This window comes from Sander vitreus, chromosome 8 (genome assembly GCF_031162955.1).
Source record: "Sander vitreus isolate 19-12246 chromosome 8, sanVit1, whole genome shotgun sequence".
In the NCBI taxonomy this organism is placed as follows: domain Eukaryota; kingdom Metazoa; phylum Chordata; class Actinopteri; order Perciformes; family Percidae; genus Sander; species Sander vitreus.
The window spans coordinates 35,917,453-35,943,579 of record NC_135862.1 but is presented as its reverse complement, the minus strand read 5'-3'; the positions used below and the strand labels follow the sequence as shown (position 1 = coordinate 35,943,579).

Below are 26,127 nucleotides of genomic sequence, written 5' to 3'. Positions count from 1 at the left end.
TGGGCATGTGCGTGCCGCGGTAAAAAGGAGGCAGCATGCAAACTCCCAGTATACTAGCAGTATACTGCTTTTAAATGCGACACACTGTACGTTTAATTTCAAATGATAGAAAGTACATTTGTACATCTTAAGAGTACAAATAATTTAATTTACTAAGTAATTCTTGTTTTGTTTTTTTACGACCAACTACAAAACAACTGAATTCAGTGCATTCTTCATGCATTCTGCACTCAGCCCAGTCAGTCTCTTTTTTCTTAAGCTAAACAACTTTTATGTTTCTGTATTTATTGTTTATTTCCTATTTATGTGTAACATGTTTGTTTGTGTATGTATGCACCATTCACGAAAGCAAATTCCACATAGGCTTAACTTACTGTGGCAATAAACCCTTTTCTTTCTTTTTTACTAAAAAGGGTTGAACTGAGGGGACAGTCCCTCTAAGTCACTGTTTTGTTAAGGTGGTGTGTTGTGTCACTCCTTTATCAGTGACCCACACACCGAACTACACTGACCTTGATCTGTAAATAGCTGGTCAATGTTTATGAAATGCAATGCCACCTACACATGCACTGAAGCTCGAAATGGAAAAATACTTGTTAGACACTACAGCTTACAGACTTGTATGCAGTGCCTAACTGTAGTGTGTCCCTCATAGTTTACAGTACAGAATGTACAGACTACAGTTCAGCCCTGAAGTCACTGGTTCCGTACATACATACAAAATATTTATACTATCGTTCCAACATACTTTTGTGTAAATAAACAGTAGTGTGCATCTTTTCAGACGCACTAAGCTGTAATTTTCAACATCACTTCCTGAGAGCCTCCTTGCCATTGGAGACGTGTAACCAAGGTAACCCATGCCGACATGCACTCTAGCGGCAGCGCCAGATAATGCTTCAATTACTGAAAAAGGTAACGGATTTTAGCGTTCAATGGCACTATAGATTGTTAATGTAACAGCGCTTTATTTAGTTTTAAATACTTTTATTTTAGGTATATAACTAATATATGGTCTATTAATATAGACTATTGGTGAAGTAGATGATCACTTTGAGGGGGGGGGATACAAATAATTGAGCAGAGGCAGGGATATGTAGACCAGAAAGGGGGAAATCCCACACATCCCCCACGCAAGCACCACAAACCAAGGTGAATGATTGTGCCCTTACGTCTGGAACTGGGCAGGACCACGGGCCGGAGCTTTCTCTCCTGCTTGATCTCGGCCAGGACGCGGTCATGGAGGCACTGCTGCTGCGGCGGAGGAGGGGGGAGGCTGCGCTCTGAAACCTAATGAGGAGAAGCAATTAGAACATATCCATACTTCTGAGAAACCTAAAAGACATGACTAAGAAAAAAAACATAGGGTTTTGCTTCTCTTGGTGCTGTCAAGGCCAAAATATATACAAGCATGTATGGAGGAAAAAAAGGTGCCATGTTTTAAAGGTGCCCAACCACACAAAACCATTTTTACTTGCATTTTTTGAAATATGTTCGGTCCATATGTGTTTGTGTTATGTGGTGAATGTGAAAATGAACTGCTACCTCCTCTGTCAGCTCTAGCCACTGAAAAGAAATAAGAGGAGAAATCAGACCAATTACAAAAGGTGGTCAGTCTGACATCATGTTGCCTGAGCTCATTACTATTCATGAGCTCGCCCAGTTGCGCTGGGTAAAGGATGCTGATAGCCAGGCTCTCATTGGCCAGCTGTTAGCCAATCAGAGTCGAGCAGCTTAGCTCGTTGAATATTAATGAGAACTGGTACAAATTGAGCTAAGTCTTCCTGCAGGCTTTCTATACCACGCTAGAATGGCTTGAAACAAGGTAACCAAGGTTACAGAGTCCATGGCAGAACTTCAGACATTAACACAAAGTCATGAAATAGATGTGGCAGGGCACCTTTAAACATATGATGTAACCACCCATTCAAAATGTCTACAGTGTTTTTTGGACTGGGTGGAAAAGCTTTTGAAACAGCGTTTAGACTGTCATTAGACAGTGAAACACAGAATAACATGTAGTACTAGTAATATTGATGGTAAAAACTCAGTAATACAGTTTGAGCATAATTCACTACAATGTAATGAAGCAAACATCACCATAGCCATGATATCAGTGAAGAACATTGCTGACTGACAGATATACTAAACTAGAATCACCGGCTTGCAGTTGTATGTCAAGTTGCAGTTTACATCCATGTCTATCCAGACTTTGAAGCAATTTAATTTAAAAGGTATTAAGTGTATATTTTTTGGCAGCACATTATGATGTCACAGTGAAGTTGACCTTTTGGATATAACATGTCATCACTTCATAATTTTATCCTATTAGACATTTGTGTGAAATGTTGTCATAGTTAGTCTAGGAATTCTTGAGTTATGGCCAAAAACACGTCTTTGACCACCAATATCGAACCAGTTCATCCTTGAGTCCAAGTGGACGTTTGTGCCAGATTAGAAGAAAAAAAAAAAAAACATTCTCCAGGAGGTGTGCTGAGATATAGCGCTCACAATAATGGGACGGACAGACGGACAACCTGAAAAAATAATGCCTTCAGCCACAGTTGTCGCTTGGGCGGAGGCATTATAAAATGGCTGATAAACCGGTGGAACTCTAATAAAAGACCTGTAAAGTCTATAAACAGTTACGTCAAATCACAGAACAAGTTATTCTAAGTTTACAACTTGATGCAAAACACATCCCTGGGTGTGTATTATAATATCAGTATGTATCAAGGCTAGGGGGATGGTTTTACTGTGGAAAATACTGGCATCAGTTATTAAAACAGGTCTATTAGGAATGGATACATATACCAGGGAAATTCTAATGTTAGCAATGTATTAGTCTAAACTAGTTATATATAAATGTAAGCTAGTGTTAACAAATATGTATTGTGTACAAGCTTGCAACTTAGTGATGTATAAATGTCAGCTTTTATCAGTAATATATGAATTATGATAGGGGCGCATAGTTACATTAATATTACAATGTTACACAGGAGTTAAGATAACTGTCACATTAAAACTTCTTTAAGCTACATTTACAGACAAATACTATTCACTTTCATCTATACGAGTCTCTTTCTACCTGCCTGGTTACTGCATACAGCATTGTATACTGTATACATACTGATTCTGTGTGATACCCACTCAGGGTTTTTCAGGGTATACTGTAAACGGCAAGAAAAACTGCACACATGTACCCTTCTTCACACAGCGGTAGTGAACTTCTATTAAAAGGCGAAACCCACTCACTGGTTTAAGTGGAGGTCTTGATCTGATGAAATCCAGTATCAGTTCATGGGCATTTCTCTTTACACTCGTGGGAATGTCACTGTCCACCTAAGTAAAACAAGAAACACCACACCAACTGTAGTGTCTGTAAATCATACAGTGACGCAGCAATGCAACAAGCTGTCAACACATTGCCATATCACCTGATAAAGGTGATATGGCAAACATGTTAGCATACGTACCCACTAACACATTCCGCAGCAATTAACTCTCCTTTTAGCTCTGTTTTGGTCTCCACCAACTCTTGAAGGTCCCATACCATGCTCATTTTCAGGTTCATACTTGTATTTTGGGTTTCTACTGGAACATGTTATACCTGAATATACCTGTATTCACCCTCTGTCTGAAACGCTTCGTTTTAGCACCTGTCTCTTTAAGGCCCCCTTCCAAAAAAGCTCAGTCTGCTCCGATTGGTCAGCATCTCCAGGTCTTCTGCATCTGCGCTCTCTGGGTCTCTCATTTTGATACTTTCACAGTTTTTATTCAGCACCTCGACCTGCTGTACGTTTTACAATATGGGACCTTGAAAAAAATCTCTCTTTAGCTGCTAAATGCTCAGCAGAGTTGCTAACTTTGTCTGCCATTTGGTGTTCATTCCAAAGCGGGTTCCAGCAGGTTCATCAGAGCTTTCTCACTGAAAAGAGCTGCCTGCTGGTGGAGACGCGGTTAATAAGAGCAGAGACTGAACCAAAAGGGTTAGGTCGAGGCATGAAACCAAAACAAAGAGCTGTAAGAAGCTAAAGTGCTCCATAGAACTGAGGGTATCTGCAGAGTTGGGTGATGATTTTTCCATGTGACTGCTGCGAGAACAGAAGGCTGAGAGAAGCCTTCATTAATATTTGTGTTCTGAGGCTGAATTATGTACAGTGGGGAGAACAAGTATTTGATACACTGCCGATTTTGCAGGTTTTCCCACTTACAAAGCATGTAGAGGTCTGTAATTTTTATCATAGGTATTCTTCAACTGTGAGAGATGGAAACTAAAACAAAAATCCAGAAAATCACATTGTATGATTTTTAAATAATTAATTTGCATTTTATTGCATGACATAAGTATTTGATCACCTACCAACTAGTAAGAATTCCGGCTCTCACAGACCTGTTAGTTTTTCTTTAAGAAGCCCTCCTGTTCTCCACTCATTACCTGTATTAACTGCACCTGTTTGAACTCGTTATCTGTATAAAAGACACCTATCCACACACTCAAACAGACTCCAACCTCTCCACAATTGTAGACCTGCACAACGCTGCGATGGGCTACAGGACAATAGGCAAGCAGCTTGGTGAGAAGGCAACAACTGTTGGCGCAATTATTAGAAAATGAAAGAAGTTCAAGATGACGGTAAATCTCTCTCGGTCTGGGGCACCATGCAAGATCTCACCTCGTGGGGCATCAATGATCATGAGGAAGGTGAGGGATCAGCCAAGAACTACACGGCAGGACCTGGTCAATGACCTGAAGAGAGCTGGGACCACAGTCTCAAAGAAAACCATTAGTAACACACTACGCCGTCATGGATTAAAACCCTGCAGCGCATGCAAGGTCCCCCCTGTGAAGCCAGCGCATGTCCAGGCCCGTCTGAAGTTTGCCAATGACCATCTGGATGATCCAGAGGAGGAATGGGAGAAGGTCATGTGGTCTGACGAGACAAAAATAGAGCTTTTTGGTCTAAACTCCACTTGCTGTGTTTGGAGGAAGAAGAAGGATGAGTACAACCCCAAGAACACCATCCCAACCGTGAAGCATGGAGGTGGAAACATCATTCTTTGGGGATGCTTTTCTACAAAGGGGACAGGACGACTGCACCGTATTGAGGGGAGGATGGATGGGCCCATGTATCGCGAGATCTTGGCCAACAACCTCCTTCCCTCAGTAAGAGCATTGAAGATGGGTCGTGGCTGGGTCTTCCAGCATGACAACGACCTGAAACACACAGCCAGGGCAACTAAGGAGTGGCTCCGTAAGAAGCATCTCAAGGTCCTGGAGTGGCCTAGCCAGTCTCCAGACCTGAACCCAATAGAAAATCTTTGGAGGGAGCTGAAAGTCCGTATTGCCCAGCGACAGCCCCGAAACCTGAAGGATCTGGAGAAGGTCTGTATGGAAAAAATCCCTGCTGCAGTGTGTGCAAACCTGGTCAAGAACTACAGGAAACGTATGATCTCTGTAATTGGAAACAAAAGTTTCTGTACCAAATATTAAGTTCTGCTTTTCTGATATATCACATACTTATGTCATACTTATGTCATGCAATAAAATGCAAATTAATTACTTAAAAATCATACAATGTGATTTTCTGGATTTTTGTTTTAGATTCCGTCTCTCACAGTTGAAGAGTACCTATGATAAAAATTACAGACCTCTACATGCTTTGTAAGTGGGAAAAACTACAAAATCGGCAGTGTATCAAATACTTGTTCTCCCCACTGTATCTGCCCGTGGAGAAGGCCTCAAGGTGACTGCATTTTCCTCCTGTAATAAAGCCTATACTGTAAATAGTGCAATAGACTGCCTGAAAACAGAGGAGAGTGGCTTCAAGGTTTCTAAATGTCAGACAGGCGTCACAGACTCACTCCTGTCTGCCCTCAATGTCCCCGTGCCCCATTGGAACAGAGTTAAAGGGTAATTTCGGTATTTTTCAACAGGGACCCTATTTTCTCATGCAAAGTCGTCTAAGTGAGTAATGTGAACAACAGTATTTGAATTTGGTCCAGTATGGAGGGCGAACTCTGTAACTAGCAGCCACAAACCGGGCTGCAATGTAATCATATAGGGCCAAAACATATGGTGTCAAAATTGTCAATTAGCGTCCACTAAAAGTTCTGGAAAGATGAACCAAGACGGCTTTTTTAATTTTGTTTCTGTCCACTTTGAGTGAAGTGTGTTTTCATTGATAAATTACTGTTTAGTTAAATCTAGTCTGGTGGGTTTGGCGATAGGGATTTTTCACAGTTTCATGTTAAACTAAAAGGATCTTCCTCTTTAACTAAAAGGTCTATCTCTGTAGGGATCCATCCCATAATGTTGTCAGACACTTAGAATAATAATCTCAGTCTGTCAGCAGCAAAAACTCTGACTAATTTCAAAGATTGTTATTCCCATCAGTCACTTAGACACAAAAACATAAGAACATAGGGTCCAGGCTGAAGAAAACCAAAGTTACCCTTTAAGATTTCAGAGAAGGAGGAACGATCTCATGAGGTTTCCTCCTCAAGATCTGCGATGCTCTGATTTACCCCCTCACTGACATTTCAACAGCTTTAAGCATTTACAAGTCAACTGACTCTTCAATGATATGCAGAGCAGACACTTTCCTCATCTCTGTCGCTTAGTCTACAACTGAAATTTAAATTGCTTTAATTATTTACAGTTCACCTGACATTCCATCTGCTCTCATCTCTTACTCTTCAACTGACATTTCATCTGCGTTCATAGCATAGACATTTTAACTGCTTTCATATTTTCATATTCACATCATACCCAATGCTCGGCTTGATTAGTTTAAACGAGGGATGTCCCGATCAGCTGTGTTGACGCCTGATCCGATTTTTAAAATACTGAATATCTGCCGATACCGCGTCCCAATCCGATACTTGTATTTGCTCAGATGATAGAGCTGCACACCTTTTTTTTTTTTTGTTTACAAAAATAACTAAGTAAACAAAGTAACTCAAACATGTCTTAAGCTTAATACATTTACGATAGTGCAGCAAGTGAGTCTTTTCTCTAAACACCAAAACAGTTCTCTTTAGGATCGCAGCAAACCCCCAACCAAAGAATAAACTGTTTTAGGTTCCCCACTTGACTACGAAAACTACACTTAGTGATGGCTCTTGTGCTTAATAGTCAGTCTTTGATTTTCTTCTTGTGTTTACACAGGTGACTAAGGCTATGTTCACACTTGGCATCTTTTTTGACAAGGAAAGGTTGACTAGAGCGCTTTGGTAATTGCTGGCAGCGTTTTGGATCCAAAAATTAGCTGATAGGGTCTTTTGTTGCTATAACAACAGTTACTGCTACAGCATCCTAGAGCGCTATGTGGAGCGGTGCTAATGTTAGATAAAACAAAGCGATGAAGCGAGCTAGAGAAAGAACACACACACACACACACACACACACACACACACACACACACACAGAGAGACAGACAGAGAGAGAGAGACAGACAGAGAGACAGAGAGAGAGGCGTTTAAAAAAGCACTCAAGTTTTTTGAAGACACGGTTTACTCCATAGGATTATAATGTAAAACAGACACTGGCAGCTGGCACCAAGTGTGAACATAGCCTAAGAAAGATGGACTTGTTTTTTTTCTTGTTGCCAAGGGGCGGCAAGCTGCGAAACACTCTGTGACAGACACTTGTGAGTGGCCGCACGCCATGTTGGTTTGTAAGTACCAGCATCCAGACAGTCTGGCGGTGCGTCTGTGGCGCAGGGCGTGTGTGATGAAAGGCGGCAGTCACTACAAGCTGATGTAAATGATCAGAATAAGGTAAACGGGGTGAATGCCAATCCCCGACCAGTTTTAAAAAAAAGCCAAAATCGGCTCCGATCCGATACTGTGATCGGGATCGGGACATCCCTAGTTTAAACCAAGTCTTGCCTCTCACCATGACTTTGCGTAGCTGGAACTTGCGAGTTCGTATGTCCTGCATCAGCATCTCAAAGGGTGTGAGGCTGAACTCGGTGGGCAGCAGGTTGAACGGCTGCTCCTGCACCTTCTTCAGCTTCACTCCCTGCCGGAGCTCCTTCATCAGCTGCACCCACAGACGGGCCTGGGATGGAAACAACAACACACACACACACAGGCACGCGTCAACACTGCCTTCTTCAGTCCAACACACTGCCGTATTGTCCTCCCTGTCACACTGTGCCCCTCGCTCGTTTCCTCTCACCCAGTCTGTGTGTTTCAGTGCGTCCAGCTCAGATGTAGGCCTGTTTTCCGGTGCTTCCTCTTTTGTGATCTTCTTCAGCATCTGTGCAACAAAACAGAGACACATTTTTTTATTTGTATTTTATTGATTGCAAGCTACAGTGACAACGGTAACATTTCAAACACTGCCACATGTGCAAAATGCAAGATTTAAAAGGGGTTGTACTCATCAAACTATTTCACATTTATTTTTAACAGGCAAGTCATTAAGAACAGGTTCTTATTCACAATGGTGGCCTGACAAGTGACAAAGCCATTTAGGGAAAGAGGCCTGAAAATCAATACATTAGAAATTACATAAAATACAATTTGAAATACTACACAGACAACAGTAAACACTTATAATGAGAGAAGTGCACAGGTACATGGGTGAGTAAGAGAGGGAGAAACCATACCAATATTTAGCTGGAAAAATTATGATTTAGAGAAGCAACTGCATATGTACGTGAACAAGGATGATATGATGGTTTTGAAGGATGAAATGGAAATTAGTTTGTCCAGTTTGAGAATCAAAAATTCTGCACATAGTGGCTTTAACCCAAATTACTCATTAGACTTTATCTGGAAGTTCAAAAAACGTGTCAATTATAATCCATGAAAAACCATGTACAAAGTATGTGTCTGTGTATCATCTCATCATTCAATTCAATTCAATTTGTAGGCTTTGAAAAGGAAAATGACTTTTTTTTTTGTCTTGAAATTGGTAATCTAATAAACAAGAAAAACAAAAAACAATTCACCACACATATTATTTTTTGGCATTTTGGAAATGACATGCAGCAGAGGGCTGCAGGTTGGAATTGAACCTGCATCTGCTGCGGCTAGGACTGAGCCTCTGTACATGGGGCGCATGCCCTACCAGGTGAGCTACCAAGGCGCCCTTTATTCGTTTAACCAATCACAATCATCTTGGGTGGCACTAAGTTCTGGACACAGCGATGGTGGCTCTGCAAAATATGAAATAGCTCATGTTACTGTATTGTGTGAACAGTTATCTTTGTCACATGGTGCGAGGACAATGATTTGCAGCTCAATGTGACAAAGACGAAGGAGCTGGTAGTGGACTTGAGAAGGAGGAAGGCACCGGTGACCCCTGTCTCCATCCGAGGTGTCGGTGTGGACATAGTGGAGGACTACAAATACCTGGGAGTACACATAGACAATAAACTGGACTGGATCAAAAACTCTGGAATACTTTACAGGAAGGGCCAGAGTTGTCTCTATTTTTTGAGGAGGCTAAGGTCCTTCAACATGTGTCAGAAGATGCTGAGGATGTTTTATGAGTCTGTGGTGGCTAGTGCTCTCATTTCATGTCTGTAAATACATAACATTTTTATTTATGTCTTATTGTAGATATGTTACTTATTTACTGTATACACTTACTGACTTGCTCTTTTCTTACTCTTATTTTACCTTGAATGTGACTGTGAGCAACTGCAACTAAATAATTTCCCTGAGGGGATCAATAAAGTTATCTGATTCTGATAATAAGTTCCTTCCCGAGACTATTTAGCAGAGCCACCGTCGCTGCGTCCAGAGCTTAGCGTCCCCAAGACGATTGTGATTAGTTTAAAGAAATGCAACAACCCAGAGTGTTTTTTCTCCCATCCCAGAATGTATCTGTGGTGTAGCCAGACCTTACTCCACAGCACTGGGGAGATAGAGCTGGCAATGTGAGACTTGACTTAACTTAATATTGACACGACAACCTAACGTACCTCCTTAGCATCTCTGATCTTGCTGAGGAAGGTCTGCAGCTCCAGAGTCTCTACAAACAGAGCCCTGCAGACAGCCTGGTAGTGCTCTGGAGCCAAGCTTGGGTTGGCCAGCCGAGACGCACACAGCGCCACCACCTGGCGGAACGTACACACCGGCCTGATCACTCCCTCCTGCTTCTCCTCTTCCTCCTCCTCCTCTTCTTGGCCGCTGTAACCCTCGTCTGTGGCACCGTTCCTGCCAGTGCAGACTTCTTCCACCCCCTGGTCCCCCCCGGCCATGCGCTCAATCAGGCTCTCCAGCTGCGGGCCGAGCTCCCGCTCCTCGCTGTCGTCCAGCCCCCAGTCCAGAGCTCTGTAGATGGCCACCCCCAGCGACTGGACCAGCTGGAGGGACGGATGGGGAGATACAACAAGGCAATAGTAAATCTCACAGAAATACAATGGATAGAAAGGCCATTCAACTGTTTGCTGTGGTCATTTGACTGATGCACAACAAAATGGCTCTCTGCCTCGTTACGTTGTCCGTTACTGCAAAACCTCACCTCCGCGGCTTGCCGAAAGTCAGCTTATATGGAAGTTCATATGTTACCATGGAAATGGTACACATAAAAATGGCTGCCGCTCTAACCATTCTGCTACGTTGATTTGAATGGAAATGGCCTTTCTAGGTTTAAATATGAATACATTTAAAGAAATAAAACATGCTGCCCCTTCTGGAATAAAGTTCAGAAAGACCTGACTACTCATTTAAGTCAATTTTAAAGGATTGAGAAAATAGAACTTTTGGTCAATGTTATGATATAAATATTGGTCTTTCAGGTAGTGGGCAGGGTCAGACTGATGTGACATGAGGGGGGAGTGGCTGTGTGCCAATTTAACCTGGACAGTCACAGGTGGGTGGGTTGATCGCGATTTTGGAGAAGGTTGCTTCCAGCTGGAGAGCAGCGGTTGCTAGCTAAGTAACACTACGGAAGACAAAGAACTGAGAGACTTTCTTGTTTCCCCCACTACAAACTTTTGTACTACTAATTAACATTCATAAGCAAAAACCGCACACAAAATCCCATCTTAACCTATTTTCGGAGTCCTTATGTTTTCTCGCCTCACAGTTTTCCTTGGATTGGGGTGGCACCTAAATCATGGTTGCAGCTGCCACTGTGGTCCTGCTCGGCGCCCTGCTACACCCTACTACACCCTACTACGCCCTGAACTATCATTTCTGGTCATAGTTCCATTATCTTTATTGTTTCTATAATTGCTACTGTTCATCATACCAACTGCTATAATTATTATGAATCTACACTAAATGCCTGCTTTTGGGTTGCGTTCGATCTATGTAAATTATAGAGTGTGGTCTAGACCTACTCTATCAGTAATGTGTCTTGAGATAACTCTTGTTATGATTTGATACTATAAATAAAAAAAAATATTTCACCATATTGACCTTAAAAATAAAAATACTACTATCACATTTAAAAGAGTGACGTGCTCTGTCTGTCTTCTTTCTTTCTCACCTGACGCTCTGCAGCAGGTGGAGGAGGAGGAGGAGGTCCATCAGTGTCATCTGAGGAGACAAACAAACAACAAGGACCTGAGTCACAAAGGACAATGCTGGGGGATTTTCTTTTTACTTTTTAATCCATTTATATGTTAACATGACAGTTTCTACATCTCATATTTCAGTCAAAACTCAAGGGTTAAATCACTTTAGGTCATTTCTAAACAGCATAAAAAAACAGAAACCCTCATTCATTCATTCATTCATTGGTAACATCCAGGATCGACTACTGCAACAATATCCACTATGGTACCGCAAAGAAAACAGAGTCCTTAAACTCCAGTATGAACAGAACTCTGCCGCGCGCCTCTTTACCAGTAACCGCTCAAGTAGTCTATATCGACAGCGTTTCCTCTACAGGACTGTTCCACTGCTGTCGGATGCCCCTCATTTTCGGCCAGATGTCCCTCACCTTCCGCTTTGTTTGTGTTGGCATTCTAAACTCCGGTCGATTCGGGAATCCTCCTCTAAACTACAACAGACAACCAAATTATAGTTATTTTTTTTTGAGTCAGTGTATATTCCTGATATGGATTTGCAATTGTTGTATGTAGTATTGCAATTGAATTAAGATTGATTGCCTGTATGAATGTCAAATGTTGCACATGTGACACATGTGTTTATTGAGAGACTCCCATTGAAAAGTGACTGTCTATTGTCCCACACCTGGGGACACAGAATGGGAGGGGCGAGATGTATTTAAGCCCGGTTGTGTTTGTTGTTTGAAATACTCTTGATGAAGGTCCCGAGGGACCGAAACTTTAGTTTTCTGTAAATAAACGGTGATGCTATAGCAAGAGCAGAGTGCAGGATTTTTTCCTTTGTGCCATCTTTTTTTTTTATAAAATTCCAATTACACACACTCGACAGCCAAATTGTTGTGCACTATGTCATCGTGAAATAAGTAGGTTATTGGGGTTAAGCAATATGTTAGTGGGCAATACATGGGCTGTTGGATTGTTCAATATGTCATTGTGTATTGCATAGGTTATGTGGAAATGTGTAATTTGTGCAATATGTAAGCTATTTGGGTTGTGCAATATGTTAGTTGTGCAATTCATAGGCTATTGGGGTTGTGCATTATGTCAGTGCATTGTGTCATTTGTGCAATACGTAGGTTATTGGGGTTGGGCAATATGTTAGTTGTGCTATATCTCATTGCGCAAGGGCTGTGCTACACTTATTGCGGAGAATGCAGCCGACAGGGTTGTTCAATTAAAAACTGCCACTGAAAGGAGGAGTTAATGTGCTCACTATATAGGGACCTGTCTAATGTATATGACAGCATTACTATATAGGGACCTGTCTAATGTATATGACAGCATTACTATATAGGGACCTGTCTAATGTATATGACAGCATTACTATATAGGGACCTGTCTAATGTATATGAGAGCATTACTATATAGGGACCTGTCTAATGTATATGAGAGTATTACTATATAGGACCTGTCTAATGTATATGAGAGCATTACTATATAGGGACCTGTCTAATGTATATGACAGCATTACTATATAGGGACCTGTCTAATGTATATGAGAGCATTACTATATAGGGACCTGTCTAATGTATATGAGAGTATTATTATATAGGGACCTGTCTAATGTATATGAGAGCATTACTATATAGGGACCTGTCTAATGTATATGACAGCATTACTATATAGGGACCTGTCTAATGTATATGAGAGCATTACTATATAGGGACCTGTCTAATGTATATGACAGCATTACTATATAGGGACCTGTCTAATGTATATGAGAGCATTACTATATAGGGACCTGTCTAATGTATATGAGAGTATTACTATATAGGGACCTGTCTAATGTATATGAGAGTATTATTATATAGGGACCTGTCTAATGTATATGACAGCATTACTATATAGGGACCTGTCTAATGTATATGACAGCATTACTATATAGGGACCTGTCTAATGTATATGACAGCATTACTATATAGGGACCTGTCTAATGTATATGACAGCATTACTATATAGGGACCTGTCTAATGTATATGAGAGCATTACTATATAGGGACCTGTCTAATGTATATGAGAGCATTACTATATAGGGACCTGTCTAATGTATATGAGAGTATTACTATATAGGTACCTGTCTAATGTATATGAGAGTATTATTATATAGGGACCTGTCTAATGTATATGAGAGTATTACTATATAGGGACCTGTCTAATGTATATGAGAGCATTACTATATAGGGACCTGTCTAATGTATATGAGAGCATTACTATATAGGGCCCTGTCTAGTGTACATGAGAGCATTACTATATAGGGACCTGTCTAGTGTACATGAGAGTATTACTATATAGGGACCTGTCTAATGTATATGAGAGTATTATTATATAGGGACCTGTCTAATGTATATGAGAGTATTATTATATAGGGACCTGTCTAATGTATATGAGAGCATGTTTGTGTTACATGAGAGTATGTGTTGAGAGATGCTTATTTTCTGTATTTTGTGGTGTCTTTGTAAAGCTGCGGAACGGACAGAGACCAAAACTAATTTCCCTTCGGGGACAATAAAGTATATCTTATCTTATCTTAATGCAAGACTTATTTACCAGTAAGCACTCACGTAACCACATCACCCCAGTCGTCCATGAGCTCCACTGGCTCCCGGTTAAACACAAGATGAACTTTAAGATTCTACTCAATGCTTACAAAGCCCTGTCCAACCTGGCTCCCCCCCTACCTCTCTGACTCCCTCCCCCCTGCCCCCCTCCAGAAGCCTCCGGTCTGCTGACGCCAACCTTCCTCCTGGACCAAGCACCAGACCTGGGGTGACAGGGCGTGCTCAGTCGCTGCCCCCCTTTCTGTGGAACTCACTCCCTAACCACAGCAAAAACGCCCCAACACTGTCAGCGTTCTCCAGAAGTGTTTTTTCATACTAATGTGAGCATTTAGGAACACCACAACGACAGAGACGAGACAAAACAGCTACTATTTAAGGTTTCTGCTTCTCTGATTTTCTTTCCAAAATAAAGCTTTCAACTAACAGCTGGCACCCTCTGCAGTAATGTGCAGAAGAGAGATTTATACATCATGCTACATTTGATTTGTCATTTCTTGGGGTTGGAGACACATTTATAGATTTTACTTAAAAATGTTGCCAGGGGCAGCTTGAAGAAAACCTGATATTTGTGCCACTAACAGTCATGTCGCAAATTTTATAGCAATAGTAAAAATAAAAATAAATAATAAAAAATCTGCCTGTTTTCAATTTCTACTCATTAAATCAAATGTGTTACTCCATATGTCCCACTATCATACATTATGTATGATAGTTTGGCTTGTGTGTGTGTGTCTCTCTGTCTGTCTCCCAGTTCAGCTCAGATGTCAGTAATGACACCCGAGAGGCCTGAAACTCCTCGATCAGCAGCTCTCACTGCAGTGAAACAGGAGAATGGACGGACGAGAGGACCAGGAGACGGAGACAAAGACACAGAGATGCAACCGGTGAAAAAAACATCAGAGAAGAGAGAGAGATGGAAGGAGTGAGAGACAAAGCAAGAGAGAGAGATGAGAGATCAGCAGAAACAAAGATCAGAAATGGGGAGCGCTGGTCTGGATGAGGTGATGGAGGGGGGGGGGCCAGCTTACCGCATCCACCTCCCCGTCAACAGCAAAGTGCTAAGAGCAGGACGTGTACCTCTGACCAACAGAGCGTCACTCTGTTCCCTGTGTGAACACAGACGCTGCTTCAATCTGCAACAAAAGGCAGCAACTGACACTGAAGGAGGGGCGAGGAGACTATTATGAGAGATGATAACATGAACCGCTGCAAAACCTGTCAGACAGGTTCAAATCATGCACGGCTGGGTCACTTAGTGTAACCAATGATACCTCTGCCCACTTTCCCACAGTCACAGGTCCGTACACACAAAGGAGGAGAGGAATCTGCATCGAAAAAAAGACTTCCAAGAGACCTGAAGCTTGGATGTTGTGGAAAACCCAATAACCCAGTTAGCCATACGACAGGGGAGCGATGTTCTGGTTTTCTCCATTGAGCTGCAGTGCTTTTCTAACTGGAGGCACTGCAAACATCAGCTTTAACTATGGCTGGGACGATATGCATTTGTTCCGATTCAATTCTTTTCCAATACATTGGCTGCCGCTTCGACTTTTATTGCGATTTTCATCTATTGCGGTTCGATTTGATAGTATTGAGTGTTGGGATTGTCTTTCCCTTCTTTATCAAAAAACAAAAGTTGAATAATACACTTCCAGATACACTTAATCATAATACAATTCTTTACCTAGAGACAATACATCATGAGACATTTCTAAAAACTAGTTGTTTTCTAAGGAGAATGCATATCACGTCAGTCAGTCTGACATTTATTTCATTTGTAAAGAAGAACATAACGTGTATTTTCAGCATTTTCTGCTTTCACTTTGTTTTGCTGGAAACAGATATGATGTAGTCGGCGGTGCCGTATACACAGAAAATATTTAGGTGAATTCTTTTTCCACCCCTAGCTTTAACAGTACAGGTTATGAGCTTATGGGAATGTTATTTGGACACTTGTGGACATGCTGGTCATAACAGAGGCCATGCTATCAGCTCTGTGAGGCTTTACCTCTCATTGTAAAGAAAACCAAACAAATTAAGGATTAAACTTTTATACTTTACTGTTGTGATGAACTAAAAATATAAAAATGGTGGTGGTTTTCATGCTAACATGCTCATGAAAATAACACTAGTAGCCATGCTAGTGTAATGTTGACATGATAATGTTTACCAGGGGCCTGTTGCACAAAAGTAGAATGAAGAAATCCAGGATAACTGAGAAAGTGCAGCTTGACTTAGTGTGGTCCGCTCATCGCGGCTTAATCGGTTGCACGTTTGCCGAGCCAGGATGAGAAGGTGAAGCTATGTCAGCCAGGTGTAGATAGCTGGGATAAGTGCTCGTCCACGGTTTTCTTAAATAGACCACGGTATCCATCACAGATTTACTGATGCTACAATGGAGAAGACGCGTGCGGCATATGTTTAACCCGCTGAGCAGCAGCTGTTAATGGAACATTACAAGGAGGTGAAACATATAATATGCAAAAAGGGAAATACGGCTGTTGTTATCAGACAGATAAAAAAAGTCCAACAGACGAAACAATGCGTAAGGATTTAAAAAGATCTACTTAGGGCCTACTAGTCACTCCACCTTTTTACAAAGTTTTAATACCTTTTAATATTCTTGTTTTGTGTTGGTTGTATTGCTGTATCTGTTTTTATGTGCTAAATGTGCTGGTTTTACTGTAAAGTGTCTTTGAGTAGCCTGTAAAGCACTATATAAATAAAATGTTTTATTATCTACTTTGCCTTAAAAGTGAGCAGAGGGAATTAATGTTCCTCTGGACATTCACCCTAAAGACTAGGCTTAACTTCAAACCCTTATTCATAATGAGAGAATATGTTTTACAACCATATCCACAAATCTCTATAAGCTATAATTCTAAATATCTTTCTACAATTAATGTTCATATAGAACAAACATGACTGGACAAAAACTAGAAAAAGAAGTAAGTGACTTCAATACACACTGTAAGCATATCTGTAAAACAATATAGCCTATTATTATTATTATTATTATTATTATTCTTATTATGTTTTTTTTCTCACTCCCAAGCTCCAAGATGCGTGACGGCACCAAAATAAAAAGATTAAGAAGCTTTGTGACATTCCAACACATTCTCACTCCCATCTGGTAAAATACGGACGTTTGGTCAGGTGCCATTGTCGTCGTTATTGACACTAAAAGTCTCCTTTAGAGTCCGCTGCACGGTGTGGGAGGATCCCCCTGCCCCCCCCCCCACCTCTCCACGTTGCACGGGGCATATTCACGGGGAGAGCAGCGGAGGAAAAGCCCATTTCCTCCGCATTGTCCCACTTTATCTCCGGTGCCAGTGCAACCATTTCTTACCATCCAAACAACTGCAACAGTAGGATTTAAATCAAACTTGTGACAGCAATAGTGACAAGTAATGCATGTTAATAAAAATAAAGTAGAACATATTCAGAAGACAACGTAATAACTGTTAAACACGTTTATTTCGGATCAGAGCAGCAGCTGATTTAACACATCAGACTCCAGGATTAATCTTAGCCTGGCTGTATGTTAGCCTGGTTGTTAGCCCCGGCTGTTAGCCTGCTCCAGAGCAGGCTAACTGCAAAGAATAAATCTCCATGGTTACTTGGCTGGGTTTAATTCACCTGCTTTTGTGCAACCAAATCAAAGCTAAATTCATCCAGGATAACTTGAATATCCCAGCTTAATCCCTTATCCTGGTTTTGTGCAACAGGCCCCTGGTGTACTGTGGTCACCATCTTTATTTAGCCTGTTGTGTGCTAACTTTTGCTAACTTGCACTAAATGTAGCCTGTGTTCAAATCACTCCCTATTTGCTAATTGCTGAACTATTATATTGGCTTCATGCCATTTTGACCGTTTATTTGAGTGTCCTTTAAAGAAATTACAGTTATGAAACATTTACATGCACACTAATATTCCACTATTATTCAGAATATATGACAATATTCCAAATTTGATACAGGTCATGTATACAGCGTATTCCGTTTTTATATTCTGAATAAGGCCTTTTTCGAATTTAGCATTTTCCGATTAAGATGTGGGATATGCCGGTATTATTCAGGTTTTAGAAGAATTCTTTGGACATGTATACAGCGTACATTTGTTTTATGCGTCTCGATCTGGGTTTTTACCGCAGTTTTCGGCCTCTTGCCTGTTTACTACTTACAGTCAGCCCTGTGCGTTGCTATGGTTGCTGTACACAAATCAACTAGCCAACAGTTTGCAGGGCTCCCGTAGAGATGTACGGCCAAAAGATAAGAAGGAGAATCAGACACAGCTACTTTTAAACATTAGGAAAGACTTGGATATCAACAGGTTTTGGATATGCACAATGGGCCGGCGACCTTTTCAAGAAGCTGGTTGGAGGAATGAACAAACCTCTCTCACTCCGAACTCGTAAAATACGGCCGCTTGGGCAGTGGCTCTCAGCGTCCGATACGACGCAAAAATCACGGTAATTACAGTGAACTACTGAGTTAGTGAATTGTAAAATTGTGAAATGATTGTGCAGCCATAGCCCTAGCTCAGAGGGACATTTCTAGCCTCTTTTAACAACACCAGTGTTTTTACAGTGTTTCTGAATCTTTGATTGCCCCACTGAGCACTACCTGCCCGGCACCAAACAGAGACAGCCAAAGTTAGCGACTAGCTGGTGAACATAGTGGAGCATTTAGCAGCTGAATAAGGATATTGGACTAGGGCTGAACAATCAATCTAAATTTGATCTGCAATTTTCAAATTGCAGGAGGCACAATATTTGTTAAAGGCGACATATGTGTCTAAATACCATTTTAAATAAATATTGACATGCTCCACAGATGTCCTGGCCTACACATCATATCCTACAGACTTAAGAAAACAGCTTTGTTTGCTAAGGATCCCAGCAAAAATCACACCATAACAATGCTGTTTTCAATTTAAATAAGAATAAGGATGTATAAAGATCCAGATTTTTCTAAATCATTCAGCCCTATATGTCGGGTGGCCAGAAACATGAGTTGTTTTAACAGCAACATGCTTAATGATGGACCCCTAATGAAATTATTAATACTGTGTTTTTCCTGCTTTTGTGGAAGGGTACATTTACACTGCTACGTTTTGGTTTAAAAACTAATATCTTTTGCAACGTTTCCCCCTCAAAACCAGGGGGGAAACACTTCTGACCCGTTTTGGTTTGGAATCTGCGGGGTTGTGTTTCAGTCTCAGCGGTCACAAACAGAGACCTTTGGCAACACCGACACTGACGCCAACGTTTCTCCTCCTGATTGGGTCATGACATCTTGTTCTCTGGGACTAAGCTACCAACGTTACCACGGCAACTACCAGCAAAGGGTAGAGTATACATGCTGCCCAGTATACCAGAATGTTGACGAGATATGAGGTTTGGGGGTGTTAGTTTAAACAGAGATTAGTTCTTCTACTGGAGATAATCTTGAGTGGTGGGAAAATAACATTTCTGCCTAACATGAGCTTGTTGCAGTACCATGATTCAGTTTGTGTTAACCAGATAGTGCTGCAACAGCTGATGTCAGGGACAGCAGTAATGTGCACACACGCACTCATGTTTACCAAAAGGGACGGTCTGTCATGTTTCATACCAAAGCAGATTACAGACGAGGAAAGCTAAGCTTTCTGCTGACTGCTGGCTGTATACCACCAGACACCAGAGTTTCATTTGGTAAACAGCAGGGTTGCACATTGTAAGCACTTTCTTTAATCGATCATTGGTAACATTAATGATCAATTAAGCGAGAATTTCTTTCTTCTGGGGTTGCTCTTGTTCTGCTGGATATTCCGGATGTCATTTTCGGATGTCCGTCCCCTTCCTCTGTCTGTGTTGGCGTTCTAACCTCTGGTGGATTTGTGAGGACTATGGTTAACTGCTCCTCAGATCTCTGCAGGGTCAATCCAGACAGCTAGCTGATTGATTGTTTTAAAGAAATGCCAATAAACCAGAGCACGTTTTTCTCCCATACCAGAATGTGAGACTACTAAATGTAACGCTGCAACAAGAGACTAACGCTTAATATCTCAGACTTACAGGGTCCCGGTTCCTGCACTAAACAGAGTGAATGTGCAGCATGTCAGGGAGGAGGATGTGTTTTTCTCTGTTGCAGTCTCCCTTTGTGACTCAGGCTGATACACTAGCTGTGTGTTTACATTCAAATGCTATGTAGTGCGGCTTCAGTCCCGGCTCATATTTGGATTCACATTCACTTCGTCCTCCTGTGCAGATTGTTGTAAAACCTGATGGAGGTTTAGATTTCCAGGAAATAGAAAGTCATTTGAGACTGTGCAGGCTGACAGCTGTGTGAATACTAATGTTACAATATACTGTATATTTAGGTTCCCAGTATGGAGTAGCATGAAAAACCCAACAAAACTCAAAAAATGAAGCTATGTAGCTTACTCATTTTTCTCAAAAATGACAGGAATCAAATCTACCAACTACAGGTGCCTTTTTGCAAGATTCTCCCAGCGTTTGATTGGCTCAAGAAATAAATCAACTAGTTCTATACAGACAGTTTAGGTAGCATTTGCTACGTATAGTGCTACCTGTTCACAAGTTGTTTCCAAAGTTTGACCGTCTGCTAATGAACATTATGTGACATGATCAAAAGCTCCAGTACAGCTACTAAATGGACCTTGGAGTGCGATTATTATTATAATTTATTTATCAAATTTTAGTGTCTGTAGACCCCTCAATGATCTCAGATGAACGAATGAAATGATTGTTTTCAGCTCAGCTCGAAGACCTTCCGCTGACGAGCTGAATAGTATCTGAGTGCTACCCTTGGGTCTGTCCAATCTGAGTTTCTGTTGCACGACTAAAACTACTTTTGAACGTACACATGTTCCACCAAAACAAGCTCCTTCCTGAGACTAAGCTCCGAGTGGAGTCACGGAGCCTCTGCAAAATACAGAGGCTCCGTGACTGCACCCGGAGCTTAGCGCCGCCAAAACGATTGTGATTGGTTTAAAGAAATGCCAATAAACCAGAGCACGTTTTTCTCCTATACCGGAATGCTGTGGGGACTAGCCAGACCCTCCTCCGCAGCACTGTGGAGGAGGGTCTGGCAAAGCGAGACTATGGTGACCCTAAATTTGCATGAGTGGTGCAAATGTCAATTAAAGTGGCCAATTAAAAATATTCTGCGTTAATAATGAAGCTTGGACCTCAGATTGTTGGTCAACAATAGTTGTTTCCTCTATAGCCCAGCTGTCTATAACTGGAGGAATTTGACCATTTAAAGAATGCAAATGGTCCTCTAGCTGACTGACTGCATTAATAATGTAGACAGACTCACTATAATAAACCCACTTCATGCTGGTTAAGGGATTTGCACCACTGCTTTGATATGAATTGTGTTTACTTATGGATCAGCAGAGCGTGAACCAACACAGGCTACAAGGATAAACAACTGTGTTAATGAGAGCTAAACATGAATGATCACAGCAGCGTGTTTGCAACTGTGGTTCTCCAGGATCTTAAGTGGTTCCAGTGTCCCACTGTGGTCCCAGCAAAATCAAGAACACTTTAAAGTCACTACAGTCTTGTTGAATAGAAAACAAAAGGTAATTATTATTCGAATCTCACCACTATTACCACCTCACCATGTAGACAGCAGTGCTGTAGCACTCTGTACTCGAGTCCACACTCGAGACGTTTTTCTTTTGTCTCAGACTTGTCTCGGACTTAGCTAAATATTCTAGTTGGTCTCGACCGAGTCTCCTCCTTCAAAACAAAACCATTGCTGAGGCGCGCTTGTTCAGAAAACGGGTATTGGTTTATTTCAAAATCCATCTAGACCGGGCAATGACGTTGGAAGCATGGTATATGCCGGGCTGCATTATCAATCATTTTCATTTTAGCCACTGGCACAATGTCGGCGAGCATTTCCGGCAAAATTTACTGTCTGTCCCATCACATAAATTATGAAGAGGATGAAGCTACCTACAGGAAAGTACACCCAAAAAATACATTTGCGGATGACACAGCAATTCTGAGCCTTGTCCAGAAGGACATAAACCCTTCTGGAGAAGGGTTATTTCTTTTATTTCTTCTTGTTTTCCCAGCTGGTCTGGAACCCTCCTCTTCCCCCCATGCATGAGTGCCCTGGTCTATGTTAGTAATGTCTATATGTCTAAAAATTTGTCATTTTTGTCTTGTTTTCTTGTCTTTATGTTGTCAAAATGAAAAAAGTGATTTCTGCTGCAACCTAATTTCCTCACGGGGACAATAAACTAAAATAAACTGTGTACCACGATGAGATAGACACCTTTAACAAGTGGTGTGACACCAACCATCTTATCTTAAATGTCACAAAAACACAGGAAAACACAGGAGGCGGTCCTTGACCCAAGGCAAGTGATTGACCATGAGCCAGTCGTCATCAAAAATCAGGAAAATCACCCAGGTAACATATTATAAATACTTAGGTGTCCATATAGACAATCTTCTCTGCTGGAGAACACACATTGACCACCTGTGCAACAGACTGCAGCAGAGATTAGACTTTCTAAGGCGACTGAGACGGTACGGCGTAAGCAGCCAGATCATGCTCATGTTCTACCAGGAGATTCTGGAGATCATCATCAGATATGGAATCACAGCATGGTTTGGCAACTTAACGGTGCAGCTGAGAAGCAGGCTGGTCAGCACACGCAAGACAGCTATAAGGATAATAGGGAGGAAAGAGTACAAGCCCACACAGAGCCTGTACGAGGAAGCTGTTAGAAAACAAGCTGAAAGAATCCCTGCAGACTCTCTACACCCTCTCTCTCCTGAATATGAACTTCTGCCATCAGAGGAGATTCCGTGTGCCGAAATGTAAAACAAACAGACTAAAGTTATCATTTATCCCAACGTCCATCAAGCTGCTGAACTCCAATAGTAAATCTTAGCCCAGCAGAGCAGGGGTGCATTAAATACACCAGCACTTTAATTATTACAGTTACTACTTAGGATGTTGTGTTGCCTGTGCTGTCATGTGTGTCCTTCTTTTGTGTCCTAGGACGCTTTGTTGATCTTATGTTTAGGTTTTTATGTTGATTTTATTTATGTTTATGTTATCTAATAACAAACTAAACTAAGATAGATTGCCTCCTGTCGCTGAGCAACATGAATCAACATCACCTGCAGACAGACTGTGACCCTTTCCTGTTAAATTCCTTAAAAAAGGTAAAGGTAAACACGATGAGAAACAACAGCACAAAAAGGGTGTTTATCCAGTTGTGAGGACTTGTTACATAGTTAACAGGAGCCAGGGCTATCCTGTTTACTACTAAGATTTGATAACTCACAGTCCTACTTTTCTCAACATTTCTTACTAATGTTTTTAATATTTAACTGACCTTCTCTGACCTCTTGGCAGGGACAAAGCAGAAGGATATTCAAATAGTCTGACTGTGTGTTGCTTTAGGGCAAAAGGTACAGCACATGAAGTAGTACAGAATATGAGTTTAGTTAAATTAAGTTAAATTAAAGTTTGGCATGAAGATGTCTCTGTGTTAGTCGGTCTTCTGGAACAGGTTTCTTGGGCCCATGCAGCCCGCAGTGAGGACATAAATACTTCACATACAGTAGGATATTATGCAGGTACAAGGCTAAATTCAGCGGGGGAACCTACTAGAATTTGCGTAAAATCCTTTGGGCTTCCATCCACCCTTTGAAGTCTCCAAAAACAAACAGTCTTTGCAAGAGGAAATGCTAGGGTGAAGCTGTTCTCTATGAATAATTCATCTTTTACGGGCATAATACGAGTCATCCTTATTGGCATGAGTGCGACACAATAGCGACTATTCGAAACAAAACATTGTGTCCGTTTGTGTAAGGTCATCATCAAATAATGTAGTTTAAGGTTGATTATGCAAAAATATAAAATGTTGTTTGGGACGGGATAGCATCGATGCGTCCTTTTGAACAGGATGTTGCTATGTACCAAACTCCGTTTGCAGTTCTGATAATTTTATGTGGCATTGTTTATAGTTTATGTTCCTGCTGGATGGACATGATTCAATATCTTGTATGAAACACTGGTAGACAGCGTTTAATTCGGCGCCGATATCAGCCAAGCAATATGTAGCTAGTCTAGTGACATTTAAACATTAGTATTGGGTCGCACAGTTTAGTAAGTTCACCTGCTACCGGCGGACCAGTTAAAAAAGTCGACATTCTAAACGAATGCTGGTTCGTGGACAAAACTTCACGCCGAATTGAAGTGTCTCCTAATATTTAAAACAGCATGTTGTGTCAAACGTTAGGCGCTAATTTACTTTGCACAGCGTGGACATATTGTTAGAATTTACTTTTTTTTGTATAGTTGAGTTTCGCGACGGAGCTCAGCTAACGTTATTTACAAACAAGCGACAAAGCAGAGGGAGGTTGGTGGCATCAACCGACAGTTGTCCTACCGTTGTGTCGGGGCTCCTGCTGCAATGACACGGTTCCGTCTCTGCGCAGGAGTATGGAGGACGGGTCTTTCACCCGAATGACTCTCCCGGCCGGCGGGCGGGGCACCCTCAACCCGCTGCAGCACTGGTAGCACACCGCCCATGCCTGCTCCTCGTTGATGGGCTGCTCGTACGACTTCAGCACCTCTTCCAGAGACAGTTCCCGGGGCGACTCTACGCGATCCGCGGGGGCGGTTACCCTTGACTCCCCGTCCTCGGCGCTTCTGTTGGTGGATCTGGCCATGGCAGCGATAGCGTGGAGTCCATTCTTCACTTCTTAGGCACCGGGGCCATTTATGCTATCCACCGACTAACTACTATTCGGCCCAGTCTCTCCTGTCGTCTTCTTGGCGTCTACTGCTCCTCAACTACTGCAGCTGCACCGCGTTACCACAACAGTGTCAAGGTGGCCGTAGTAAACGCAGCACTTCCGGTCCAAGTTTAAAAAAATAAAACCAATGTTAATCAACGTGTAACTTTTTGAGCAACAATATATGGACAGATGGACGGACAGACAGACAGACAGATAGACAGACAGACAGGCAGATTGACAGATAGATAGATAGATAGATAGATAGATAGATAGATACACTTTACAATAAAAGGTGTAAAATCAACATTCTTATACGAAACATAAAAAAAAAAAAACACAGGCCCAAGGAACCTGATGAGGAGCATGTCGTTAATCTTATCTGGGGTTAATACATTTGATCAATGCCCTTTGAGTTTGAAAACCCCAAATATCAGACTTTAAATTAGACAAAGCTTTGTCAATAGGGGTGCTGATGAATAAACAACTGTGTCATCAGTGTAATAATGAATAAAGAGCAGTCATCTACCAATTGAAATGTCGGTGGCCCCTGCAGTCAAAACAACAAATATTACCATATATTTTTGGGGGAAATATTTGTTTTTTGTTTCCAAACCTGGAATGTTTTCCATATCACAATATTTAAAATATGTTCTATATTTCTGCAATTTCTGTGTTATCTGTTTCAGGCGCGTCTGGAAAAAAGGTGGGTTGCAATATAACAGTTTAGCCATTTATTTATATTGTTTTTTTTCTTCTGCATTTCCAAAGACCAAAACACATAATCAAGGTTTCAGTTGACCTCTTTTGCTTTTATTTTGAAGGTAAAGCCACTACGCTTCCGATCACGGTCTGGCTAATTCGCGGCGTCTTGACTTAGCTTGTTGCCATGTCAGCAAATGAGGTAGACGATTAGATCTGCGGGAAAATGTTAATCAACGGCCGGTGATTGGCTGTCGCATTAACCACCTGCTAGTTGCCGAGAGGAGGGGAGGGGAAGGGAAGCTGTGGGGAATGTTTAACTTCATAATCAGTTGTTCTAACTATGTGATGACCAATAGCTCACCTATGGGGCAGGCTGCACCGTGCAGCTACAGTAAAGCAAAGATAAATAAGATAAAGGTGGCATACAATGATGCACTTAGAATCCTGTTGAAGTGTCCAAGATGGACCAGTGCTAACCATTTGTTTGTGATGAGTAATGTTCCCACCTTTCATGCTGTACTGAGGGATTTTATGTACAGATTCA

At 41.5% G+C, this 26,127-nt stretch overlaps 1 protein-coding gene across 4 annotated transcripts in view; it reads right to left on the bottom strand.

Moving 5' to 3' along the window:
* Positions 1–24,965, bottom strand: part of spire2 (spire-type actin nucleation factor 2) — a 46,656-nt gene extending 21,691 nt beyond the window's left edge. Inside the window, exons 1-7 of one of the 4 annotated variants that reach the window (XM_078258015.1) lie at positions 24,530–24,965; positions 11,456–11,505; positions 9,942–10,325; positions 8,186–8,266; positions 7,901–8,065; positions 3,256–3,342; positions 1,149–1,290 (exon numbers count right to left, since the gene is read on the bottom strand). In XM_078258015.1, the coding sequence (XP_078114141.1) occupies positions 1,149–1,290; positions 3,256–3,342; positions 7,901–8,065; positions 8,186–8,266; positions 9,942–10,325; positions 11,456–11,505; positions 24,530–24,812 (1,192 nt within the window). In that variant the 5' untranslated portion in view covers positions 24,813–24,965. The remainder of the gene's footprint in view (positions 1–1,148; positions 1,291–3,255; positions 3,343–7,900; positions 8,066–8,185; positions 8,267–9,941; positions 10,326–11,455; positions 11,506–24,529) is intronic. The other 3 variants (XM_078258012.1, XM_078258013.1, XM_078258014.1) reach the window with 3 other exon arrangements.
* Positions 24,966–26,127: the final 1,162 nt, after the last annotated feature.